Raw genomic sequence first — 12,737 nt, forward strand, 5'->3', positions numbered from 1 at the left:
GAGGTCAACAGATTTTTTTCCCTTGGAGGAGGAACCTGTCTCGTAAAAAAAGGCATTTCCTGTTCTCACTAGGGGGCGCTAGACCTAATGGGTAATATTTCAATGCACTCGTGTTAAGGGTGGGATACCACACATACATGCCAAATATGAAAAAGATTGAACGTTGTGTCAAGGAACTATAAGTCATTTACTGAATTTGTCATTTTGCCGAAAAAATGGTCGACTTTGGCACCACGCCCAGGTCAGACCCGTGAATGAAAACGCACCATTTTCAAAACTTAAGATTTCATATGTCTCCTGAACAGTCTCACCAATTTTGAAGATGATCCAACTAACTCCCTCGGCGAAAAGGTCTCAAATGTGCACCCTGTAAATCGATAAAAATTTCATATTTGATCCAAAATAACCGATTTCCTGTTGGGTTTGGAATATGCGTGTAAATGCTTTTTTGGAGCGGTTTTGGACAAGGTATAGACCCCCCAAATTTCATTGCTCTACGCTGACAGACCCTAATGTTATAGGCCAATTTTAAAATTTCAAGGGGGCGCCACTGAGCCATTTTGTTATATTTTTTTGCAACGTTGCAAAATTATCGAAATTTACAATTTTCCGGACGTATGTGCAAATTTTGGTGACTTTTCGTGCATGTTCAGGCCTCCAAATTGGCCGTTTTCATTTGCCCTGAAAAAAAAAAAAATAAAAAAAAATAAAAAAAAAAATAATCCTTTGCAAAACAATAGGGCCTTCGCACGCTTAGTGCTCGGGCCCTAATAATAATAATAATAATAATAATCCTTCGAAGAACAATAGGGCCTCGCACGCTGAGAGTGCTCGGGCCCTAATAACATACTCCTGCTTTTCTGCCTTTGTTTTTTCATCAAAGAAATGCAATTTTTAAAAAAAAATCTGAGAAAATATTTGCTACTTTCAAAACAATTCATCAACTAGTTACACAACGTCCAAATCTTTCTTATTGTCGCTTTTTTGCAGGATATCTGGAACAAAACTTCACATTACGCATTCACAGCTGACAGACTTTCGACTCACTTCAAAACGCGTTTTCAGCGGGCGTCATTAAGGCAGAAAAATAGAAAAAACATGAACCTTCTTGGAGTGAAAAGAGCTAACAAAATTTCAACAACAAACCCTGTATTTCCCAGAGTTTCATCAATTTCAGTGGTAAAAACTGATGACATAAATTCGCGGTGGGCCGGATTACAGAACAGAGTGTGTGTGTGTTCCGCCCCTTCTATAAGGGGTGCCCCATTGGCCTCGCGGCAAGCAGCCAGGGAGCTGCCGGTGGCAAGGCGCCCGCCGTGACCATAAAATCCCTCCTCTCTCCCTGAATGGCCTCCACATGCTCCACAAGCAGGAGGAGGGGAAGCGGCTGTATGTTTGCGCATCTGCCGGTTTGAACAGCGAGCGGTCTGTGGGCCTCCTGGCCCGGCCTAGCAACCCGCAAACAATGAGTTAGTGTGCGTGACACACTTTGTATATGTCCTTTAACCCTTTATAGGGCAAGTGACTATTTACCAAAAACAACTTAACTCCGTCAAGACTCGGCCTTCACAATATGTGGACAACATATTTTGGGTCATGTTATTAACATTTTGCATAGTACAAGTAGGCTACATGACCCAAAATGTGACGTACATGTATGTAGACACCAGGTCTCAATTATACAAACATGTGAAAAAATTAGGACACCTTATAGGAAGCCTGCATGTTTTCTAACATATTTGGTCATATGGATATTTAATATCCATTTTAAAAATCTTGAGATTCAAGTGATAGAACTAAACAATTAAAACTGAAAAAAAGATTTTCTGTAAAATGTAATTTTAAATAAATGCAATTTCTGTTGAGGAATAAATAAGGACAACCCACAATGGTATCACATCAGGTGCACGTGACTAGAACATCATTACCCAGTGTTTTGAAGGAGGCTTGCCTTACTTAAACCTCACATTTAGTTTAGTGTGCCCCTGACTGTTGAAGTGAGAGAAAACACCATGGTGAGATCGAATGAGCTGACTGAGGCATTCACAAAGAAGATTGTAGACGCTTATGACTGAGTCTGGTAAGCGATTTCAAAATATCTCAAAAGATTATAAAATCAGCCATTCCACTGTCCGGAAAAAAGTCTACAAGTGGAGGACATTCAAAACAGGTCTGGCCATCCAAGCAGGTTCACTCCCAGAGCAGACCGGAAGATGCTAAAAGAAAGTCTCCAAAAATCCTCATATGTCATCACGGGACCTAAAGCAGGCTCTTGCTTCTGTTGATGTAAAAGTGCATGGCTCTACAATCAGAAAGAGACTTAACAAGTTTAACCTTCATGGGAGGTGTGCAAGGAGGAAACCTTTCCTCTCAAAGAAGAACATGAAGGCCACACTATAGTTTGGCAGAGAGAATGTAGACAAAGACCAGGACTTCTGGAATAATGTTCTTTGGACAGATGAATCTAAAACTAAATTATTTGGACACCAGAACAGAAGCCATGTTTGGCGTAAACCTAATACAGCATTCCAGGAAAAGAACCTCATACAAACTCTGAAGCATGGAAGTGCCATGGTTTGGGGATGCTTTACTGCAGCAGGACCTGGCCAGCTCACCATCATAGAATCCACCATGAATTCCACCGTGTATCAGAGGATGCATGTAGAACATGTGAGATCATCTGTGAAAAAATGAAAGCTGAAGCGAAACTGGACCCTGCAACATCACAATGACCCAAAACATACCAGTAAATCCACCAAGGACTGGCTGAAAAGGAAGAAACGGAGAGTCCTTGAATGGCAGAGTCAAAGCCCAGATCTTAATCCCATTGAGATGCTGTGGGGTGACTTGAAACGGGCTGTACATGCAAGAAACCCCTCAAACATCTCACAGCTCAAAGTATTCTGCGTTGAGGAGTGCGGCAAACTCTCTTCAAACCGATGTCAAAGACTAGTAGATGGCTACAAAAAGCGTCTCACTGAAGTTATTTCAGCCAGAGGGGGTAACACTAGTTATTAGGTGATAGCGTGTCCTAACTTTTTCCTCAGTTAGAATATGCATTTTTGTTGATATATTTGATTTAATTAGTAATACAATGTTATTTTTTGTTGTTTACCTGCAATTAAATCACTTTATTTTCCAGAGATAAAGGAAAAACAAGATCAGACATTGATATATGAACATTTCTTAATAAAGAACTGAATATTTAACGGGGTGTCCTAATTTTTTCCCATGACCAAGTACAACAAGAGAACAATTGGCTAACTTGCATTGCTAAAGTTTGCTAGCTTAGTTATAAAATGCTAACATTTTTTTTTTAACAAAGCTCGTTCAAACACATATTCCCACAAAAAACTGCTAAATGTATCTATAAACTAAATTACTAATGCATAAAAAAGTATTAGCGCAAACAAAAACGTACCTAATGTTGGTCTTTACAGGGAGTAGCTGAATTCAGCCATGTTAAATAGGAGTGGGAACCTCTTGGCACCTCACGATACGATTTGCGATACAAAGCTCACGATAACAATCTGACGATATGGCGATACAACAATTATCGATACATTGGTCAGGAAATCGTTCCAGGATATTCTACAAACAACTAATTAACAGAAAAACAAGCTTAAAACAAGTTTATCACTAGTAGACGTCCAATCCATTTGAACTGGGAGGGTGGCAGCGAATGAACCTCCCACTTCAAACGGATTGAACGTCTATGGCTGTCAGTGGCAGTCAATGCCAAGCAACTATGTAATTTCGGGCCATTTAAGGTTTCACTGGAACAGCACCAAACAAAAGTTCCAGCATCATCACCTTGTCCAATGCAGATTCTTGACTCTTGACAAGGTAATGATGCTGGAACTTTTGTTTGGTGCCGTTCCAGTGAGATTTACAAAGATGACTGCCTGAAGAAGACATCAAAATTCCCCTCAGTCCTTGATGATATGGGGCTGCATGTCAGGCAAAGGCACTGGGGAGATGGCTGTGGTTAAATCTTCAATAAATGCACAAGTTTACATTGAAATTTTAGACCGCTTTCTTATCCCTTCAGTTGAAAATATGTTTGTCATTTTCCAAGATGACAATGCATCATGCCACTGACCTAAAACTGTTAAAGCATTCCTTGGAGGAAGACTCATCCAGTCAATGTCATGCCCTGCAAATAGCCCTTGACACCTTTTTAAAACGATATCTCGATTCTTGGCAGGAGCATATCGATAACCTTTTGGGATACAAAGTATCACGATATATCACCGTTTCGATATTTTGTCACACCCCTAATGTTAAATGAGTTCTGTCATATTCATCGTTGCCACTAAACGGCAGTGTATCCACCCAACCACCTATATCAATAAAACTAAATGCAAACACTTCTCAAAAAAAAAAAAAAAAAAAAAACACTACAACGCCACCTAAATTAAACAAATACTCGAAGCAGCAAAATTTAATTCAATCTTTTTTCTAATCGAATTACTCCAGTTAATTGATTAATCGTTGCAGCACTAGTTGAATGAGACCCCCACAAAGGGTTAAGGCCTCTATTATGGTTTGTTTTCATAATCTGCCCTAGTTTGGTGCCCGGCGCAGCTCATATCGCATTTGAATGCAAATATTTTAATCTTCTAATAATCGGCTTGCTTTTTGGGCGGATAAACCTTCAATGAGTTGCAGCTCATGTCAATCCGCTGTCTTAAGTGCGTGTCAGAGGAACCTCAAGCCATTACTGTCGCTCTCCTGAGTGCTGCCCGATTTAGGAGAGTGCTCACTGCGCGCTACGCGAAAGGTTATTAGCGGATGCTGGCGTTTCTTAAATGATGTGCAGTGCTTGGAAAAATACACGCGCGCCAGATGCAACATGAGCAAGATGAAGTAGGGTGCTTTTTTTTTTTCCGGGCCCTAATGTTTGATTGACAGTTGGGGGAAAGAAGGGGGATGAGCACATTTGGTGTAAGGCTGCAGCTATCGATTATTTTAGTAGTCGATTAATCGATGATATAGTTAGTTCGAATAATAGCGTAATTGGATATGGAACATAAAAAAATCAAAAAATGTGAGCTGAACCTAAAACGTTATAAAAGAAAAAAAAAAAAAAGAGGATCTGAGTACAACAAAAGAACGATTGGCAAAACTTACATAGCAAAAGTCCACTAGCTTAAACACTATAAAAAAAAATTTTTTTTTTAACAATGCCCCTCACAAATGGTTCAAACACATATTCCCACAAAAAAAAAAAAAAAAACGACTAAATATACCTATGAAAAAAAAAACATTAGATCAAACAAAAACTTAGATGTTGGTCTTAACAGGGAGCAGCTGAATCCAGCCACGTGAAATGACTTATGTAATATTCACTTTTGCCAGTAGAGGGCAGTGTATCCATCCAAAAAATAAGTGCAAACACTTTCAAAACGAACCATTACAACGCCACTTTGATTAAACGAATACTTACAGCGGCAAAATTTAATTTGAATCTTTTTTTCTAATCGAATTACTCAAGTTAATCGTGGCAGCACTAATTTGGCGTCATGAGGAGTAGACTAATGGACAACTACCGACCGTATTGGCCCGAATATAAGATGGCCCTGCTCATGAGACGACCCCCTCTTTTTCATGACTCAAGTTTGGAAAAAAGACTTTTTGAACACCAAATTAATTTTTATACAGAAAATAATTACAGTACATCCGCAACAAATGATTATAACAATATATTTGAGAGAAAAAGCATGTTATTTTGCAACATTCAAATCTTGATATCTGAACATTTAAATATGTAAACTAAAGTGCAATTACTTTCGTAAATGAATGGCTTCTGGTTTTTGAAATGTAACTCAATCTATTGTGATAAAACAACAAAATTGCAATAACTGCATTAACCATCAAAGTGAGGTCTAACTAACTTTAGTCTTGAAACAAATCTGAATAAGGAAAAACATCGCAATAAAATAATGCAAACTGGTTAAACTAAAAAGAGTAGCTGAGATCTGTCATGACAAAACATCGCTTCAAAGATATCTGGCGCCATCTAGCGTCGTGAATGGGTATAATGTCTAGACCGCGAATATAAGACGACCCCCTCTTTTTCAGTGTTATTTCAATGCAAAAAACACTGTCTTATATTCGGGCCAATACGGTTATTGATTATAAGTGAGAGTTAAACGTGTCAGAAACTGATTTTTTTCCTAAGTTCAATGTCATTGAAAACATGAGCCACTAACCCTCATTAAGACAAGCAAAACAAGTTTAATCCCCAAAATATTTATATTTTTTCACAAAAAATGTGTCATTTTGACCTATGACGAAATATACTGACATTAATTACCCCACTAATAATTTCGCTTCAAAATATGTGTTAAAATGTTTCATAAATAAAAATTACTATTTAAAATAAGACCAAAAAATGGGTCAATTTGACCTCTGTGCATTAACAATCAAAAGAAATAAAAACTTCGAAAATAGCAATTTTTCTTTAAAAGATGAGTTATGATTTAAAACTGGTCAATGTGACCCGTCGACATAACATAAGAAGATCTGAAACGAATACTCGAGCAACTTGAATTTAAAAACTGAGCCGAGTAATTTTATTCACCTCGAGGAATCGTTTAATTTTGCCAGCTCTAAGCATCACGTTTTGCCTGGACTACTTTTAATGCGGGACAACGCGCTGACATCACGTGCGTAGAGGAAGAAGCAATAAAAAAAAAAAAAAAAAACTTACCGCAGCCGACAGCCGCTACAAACTACGCCGACGTTGCTAAAAACTATGCCCACATGATGCTAGTTTGGTAGCAGGTAGTGTCCGATGCGTCTTGTAGATATCGCATACATTTAGGACTAGATGCGAAATGCCAGACTCGGCCACGTCTGGGCAGCGTTAGTAAACAGCCGCCATCTTTAAGCAGTACACTTCTCATCGCTAATAAATATAACGTTACTGTCACTCGCTAACGTAACGTTAGCCCTTCGGAGGGATAGGTTTCTATTGATTATGACCACTGTTGATGCGTGGCTAACGTGTCTTACATACAGGTTTCATTTAATCTGTAAAACCACAGCGCTGTAGAGTGATGAGGGTGTAAAATTAAAACATAATAAAGCTAACTGTCAGTTTTAGCTCAGTAGTCATTACTGAATAAATGTGCTCCAATACAGCAGGTATCATACATTTATTTTGAACACTGCAGAAACTCAAAATCCTACCAGTACTTACAGTTTAGACTACTTTAAAACTTAAAACTTAAAAATAGCTTGACACAAATGGAAATTAAATTGAAACACGTTGAAAACATGTAGCTTTCAAGTGATGTGTGTTATCAAGTGTAATTACATTTTTAGGTAAGAAATTTTTTTTTTAAATAAGATTTAGAAGTTTTTTGAGTGAAAGCAGTGAATTTTTTTTTTCTAGTCACATCTTAGATGCAATTGTTGGCTGTTTTCAACAATGTGCATTGAAAATAAAGACATTGATTGACTGAAAATGGTTCAATATTGGATTAAATGTCTTTTTTTCTCATGTATATTTATAATTGCTCTTTACCTAAAAAAAATGTTTTATTCGATTACTCGATTAATCGATAGAATTTTCAGTCGATTACTCGATTACTAAAATATTCGATAGCTGCAGCCCTAAACATAAGGGTTAAAAAATGAAATATTCGGTGTTCTGAAAAATAAAAAATTAAGGGGAAAAACAGTAAATATTCTCTGAATTCTGCAGTCCTCGATCTTTTCATGCATAGCCAAATTTTATTTTAGAAAGAAACAAAGTTGGCACACATGATTTACTTAGGATGCAGTGGGCCGAATCTGGCCCAAGGGCTGCGAGTTTGACACCAGGATCTGGACGTTCTGGCTTGTAAATCGTCATGATTATGACTTAGAAGAATTTTTTTTGTCCCAAAATATCGTTTATTCTGAACATGTCGTTCTTAAATATGCCCTTTTTTTTCAGGAAACCAGTACTGGAACTTCTCAAACATACTGTATGTGGCAGAGGGCGAACTACAAAGAAATTTGAATGAACGTCAAGTAAAATCGCCCTTAAACACATTTCAGGCAAACTAAATGTATGTCGAATAACACTAGAAGACTCAAACATTTTATGAACAACACGAACAGCGTTTTAATTGATATTTTAGTTGAGGTAAAATATTTCTTTTAGTTGGACGTGTAAAGCAATGCAACGGCCTCGACGGGAGAAAGTTTCCTGTTGGATATTTTCACAATAAACATACATGAAACGAAATAGTTCTTAAACGTCACGGTTTGGTCTCACCAAAAACGAAACCTAGAATTAAAAACCACCTTAAAAGCGGCTTTTGAAAAACTCCGAAATGCGAATTAAAACGCGCGTTTCGCGAGGCGACTGGAGGAATCTAGCTAACCTCTGTGCTAATGCTAATATAGCTTGGAGGAAAGAGGGTCGAGTTTACGTTGTGTTCGTCATTTTAAACACCAAACCTTCAGATTAAACAGGAGTTACGTCAACAATAACATGCAAGTAACAAAGGATTTGTTTTCCGATGAAAAGAAAAAGCTTCGCATTTAAGAAAGTGCTAACTAGCTTAGCGTTTACCTTGTCGGAATCGAGCTCCGGGTCCGCTTGGCTCAGCCTGTAAAGAAACGATTTGGGATCTCGACATAACGTCTGTCTAGTTGTTAAAAAATAGGTCCCGCCGACGTTTAACCGAATCCATTTGGACGAGCCCGAACCGGGCGGGGGGCTTCTCTCCGCCGAAGAATGGCTCAAACACCGGCGGTGAACGGAGCCGCTGCTTTCCGAGTTGTCTGCCATCCCTGGCCCCGACTCCGAGTCGCCTCGCCTGGTCTCGTCTCCTCTCCTCTCCTCTCCGCCGCCCTCGCCTTGGCTCGGAGGCTCACGGGAAAATCTCACGAACTGCGGCCGTTCGGCTTCCACTACTCCCGGCCCAGCCACTCCCACTAATACCCCATTCCCGTCTCCGCCCCGAACGCACGCACGCTTGCATGCATTATTCCACGCGAGACGTTTCACTGGTTATTCGCGGTGATGTCACATGGGACTGACGAGACCCCGGGAACGACAGTCTCATTCAATTAACTCGTCTCGTTCACTACCATTGACGTTGATAGACGTCAAAACAGTTTGGACTTCGTACCAGCGTCTTCCAGTCCAACTGGATTGGACGTCTATCGCCGTCAATGGCAGCTGACGTAGGCTATTACCGTGTCTATCGCCAACACTGTAAAAGTTTAAAGACCTTGGGCATCATTAGGTGCCGGAACGCAAAGTACAAATAACAGCGCAGGGATGACGAGACGGGCACAGGGCACAGGAACATACGCAGAAAATGGTGCTGAAAACAACACCCAAATGCCCACTTGCCATGCTGTGGGACTTACAAACTTCAATTTCAGATAATATCCATGGTATGAATTAGGGGTGCACGATATCCATTTTTTTTAAAACCGACACAGATATTGATAACTTCCTGCTCCTCAAGGCTGATACCGATACGATAACCGATAATATATATATAATATATATATCATATCATTTCAATGTATATTCACCTGAGTTTTTGAACACCTGTAGGTCAAAAATACTTGTGGTTGATTCAGCTTAGATTTGCCTTTGACCGAACCAGAATTTTCATGATGACATGAACATTATTATAATGAACAAAAGAAAGACAGTAACAAAACTTTGCATACTGGAAAAACAGGAGTGGAAACAAACGCACAAATCCCAATCCGACACCGTGCCAAAAATATTATTAATAGGGCCGATAATATATTATGTTATTGGATTTATTGGGATGACGTCATAATTCCTATTATCGGACCGATAATTATTGGACCGATAATTATCGTGCACCTCTAGTATGAATGTAATGACAACAATTTACAATTATTTAGGCTATACTCTGCACAGCACAGGCAATTACCCACATAACCAGAGGTGGGACTTACAGTACACAATCAGCAATTAGTTTCTCACCAGGTCTAACTTGTAAAACAAAACAAAAAATCTGAGATTACATTAAATAACTCAAACCTGTTCTTTAGCGAGTTTCATCCCTGCGTCTTCTCTGGCCCCAAAGTTCCCACCGCCTTACAAATTGTGCAGCCCAAACCCGAAGTTCCCAAAAGGGTACTGGCCTGTTGCTCCGGCTGTTGGTGGTCCACCTGGCTGACTACTGGCACGGTAGCAGCCTCCTGCCCCGGCTTGGCTGGCTGTCCGTGAAACTGGCTAGCTGCTGCGGCGCTAGCCTCTTGCTGCACCCGGTCCCGACTGTTAGCATGATCGCAGCAGCTGCCCTCATCGCCGGTTGATGCTTTTCTGACTCGTTTTGAACAATCTTCCTTCTTATTGAAAAAAGACAGTAAATGCAACTGTCTTTTTTACATGTTGAAATACCGTTTCATCCTGGCTGTTTGCTACCCAGATGTCGCAAATTTCCGAAGTTGGTTTTTAAAATTTTCTTTTTATGTCACACAAGTGGTGCCGTATAATTAACCCCTGCCGTAGTCCAAATGCAGATGTGGGTAGGAACGCGTTACATGTACTCCGTTCCATTTACTTGAGTAACTTTTTAAGAAATGTACTTCTAAGAGTAGTTTTACTTAGCCATACTTTTTACTTTGACTTGAGTATATTACTCCGCCACTTTGGGCTACACAAGAGTCGTTACATTTTTCCTCTTTATTCTACATGTTAGATTTTTTTTTTTTTTTTGCAAGCAATGCCAAGAAAGCTCTACCAATTTCACCAATAATCACATGACTCCATTATAACAATCAGACGCAAGCTCGCCATTCTATGATCACGCTACTGACGCCAGCCTGTTCAATCACGTGGCGTCTTTAACGCTCCGTAAAAAAATGAATTATTTGACATAAAGTGCTGCCTTCAACATGTCTCGAAAGCGGGTATTTAAACCTCTCTCCCAATTTTCTTTGGCACCGACTGACCATGAAAAACCCGGAGATATGATACTTTTAATTCCATAATAGTAACCGAAGGAACTACTCACTATTCAAACTAGGAACTATTTTCTCCAATAGAGGGCGCTCATGCTCTTTGGACGAATAATCATTTCTGTCATTTTTTTTCTCAGCAGAATTCAACAATTTTTTCCCCTTTATTTTGTATTTCTTTGGCTTAATGTGGTTATGTAATTGGTTATTATACAGTATTATTGTAACAAAAATTCATATAAACAATTTTGTGCTGAGAGAAAAATACAATTAAAAAAAAAATCAAAATATGTAAGCAGTTACTCATTACTTGAATATTCTTTTCACCAAATACTTTACTTGTACTTGAGTACATTTTTGGATGACTGCATTTACTTGAGTAATATCATTTTGAAGTAACACTACTCTTACTTGATCAAAATTTTTGGCTACTCCACTCACCTGTCTGAATGGATTGTATGTCCATCGCTGTTATTAGTGAACTCATGAGTTAAATCACTCCAGTTCAAAATGGATCGGACGTCCATCACGGTCAATGGCAGCGACTGAGTTAACTCATCAATTAAGTCATTCACTCATGAGTTAAATCATTGACTTCAAGTCATTCACTGTCCTTTTTCCCAATTCAAAATGGACGTCCGTCACTGTAAATGTTGGCGAATAAGTTAACTCATCAGTTAAAGCAACACTAGGTAACTTTTCAGTTTTAGTCGATTTTAGCGCTGCCGGGCGACAAAAGCAGTAGTATTTTGCCTTAAGGAAGACTGTGTTTCCCATGAGGACCAGCGCCCCCCCGCACAGTGTCGTAAAATCATGATCTCCCGGTCACCTGCAGATGGTTCAAACGACATTTCTATTTCCAGCGGCTGTGTTAAGGATGAATAGTAATAAGGTAACTAAGACATATGACAGTTAGCAACCATGTGGCTTGGTGATTTTTTTGGTTCTTTTGTAAGGTCCAGTGCTTAGTTTTTTTTTTCCAATTAAAAAACCAAAGATCAAAAAACACTTTTGGGCCACGGAGTGCCAGGAAACGTTCCAAATACCCGTCAGGACTCTTGCAACAGTGACAATATGCCAAAAAGCTCTACTTGTGGGGGGAGTCAATTTTTGGTTCTTATTTAAGGTGGGACTTACGCATTTTTCAACATTTCAAAAATGATCAAAAAACACTTTTGGGCCAGGGCGCGCCGGGAAACGTTCCAAAAACCCGGCAGGACTCTTGGCACAGCCCAAATATGCCATAAAAGTACTTGGAGGAAGTATATTTTTTTGGTTCTTTTGTAAGGTCCGGTCCGGTCTAGTCCCCCCCCCCCCCCCCACAATTTAAAATAAAATGATAAAAAAACACTTTTGGGCCAGGGAGCGCCGGGAAACATTCCAAATACCTGTCAGGACTCTTAGCACCGCCCAAATATGCCCAAAAAGTGTACTTGTAGTCATAAGCGGAGTTTAAGGAGGGGCCAGGCCCCCCGGTGGCCGAAAAGTGTCTTTGCATGTAATTGACTTTGTTATATTTATAAAAGTTGTAAAGCAGTAAAACAAACAACAAAAATGAATGAAATGAACAAAAAAAGATATTTTTATAATGGGTCAAAATTATTTTTCGAACAGATCATGTGATGAGCACCTTAGACCAGGGGTTTTCAACCCAGTCCTCAAGGCACACTGTGGGTCCTGGTTTTTGTTCCAGCCGATCCAGCAGAGACAGTTGAACCAATGAGGCTTCTGCTAAAACAAGCCACACCTGACTGCAGTCAACTGATTGCACTTGTAAAACA

The 12,737-nt window shown here is 39.4% G+C and overlaps 1 protein-coding gene across 2 annotated transcripts in view; it reads right to left on the bottom strand.

The window, feature by feature from the left end:
- Positions 1-8,958, bottom strand: part of kctd5b (potassium channel tetramerization domain containing 5b) — a 44,090-nt gene extending 35,132 nt beyond the window's left edge. Inside the window, exon 1 of one of the 2 annotated variants that reach the window (XM_057826856.1) lies at positions 8,573-8,958. In XM_057826856.1, coding sequence (XP_057682839.1) covers positions 8,573-8,791 — 219 coding nt within the window. In that variant the 5' untranslated portion in view covers positions 8,792-8,958. The remainder of the gene's footprint in view (positions 1-8,572) is intronic. The other variant, XM_057826857.1, reaches the window with a different exon arrangement.
- Between the last annotated feature and the right edge of the window lie 3,779 nt (positions 8,959-12,737).

This window comes from Corythoichthys intestinalis, chromosome 21 (genome assembly GCF_030265065.1).
Source record: "Corythoichthys intestinalis isolate RoL2023-P3 chromosome 21, ASM3026506v1, whole genome shotgun sequence".
Taxonomy (NCBI): domain Eukaryota; kingdom Metazoa; phylum Chordata; class Actinopteri; order Syngnathiformes; family Syngnathidae; genus Corythoichthys; species Corythoichthys intestinalis.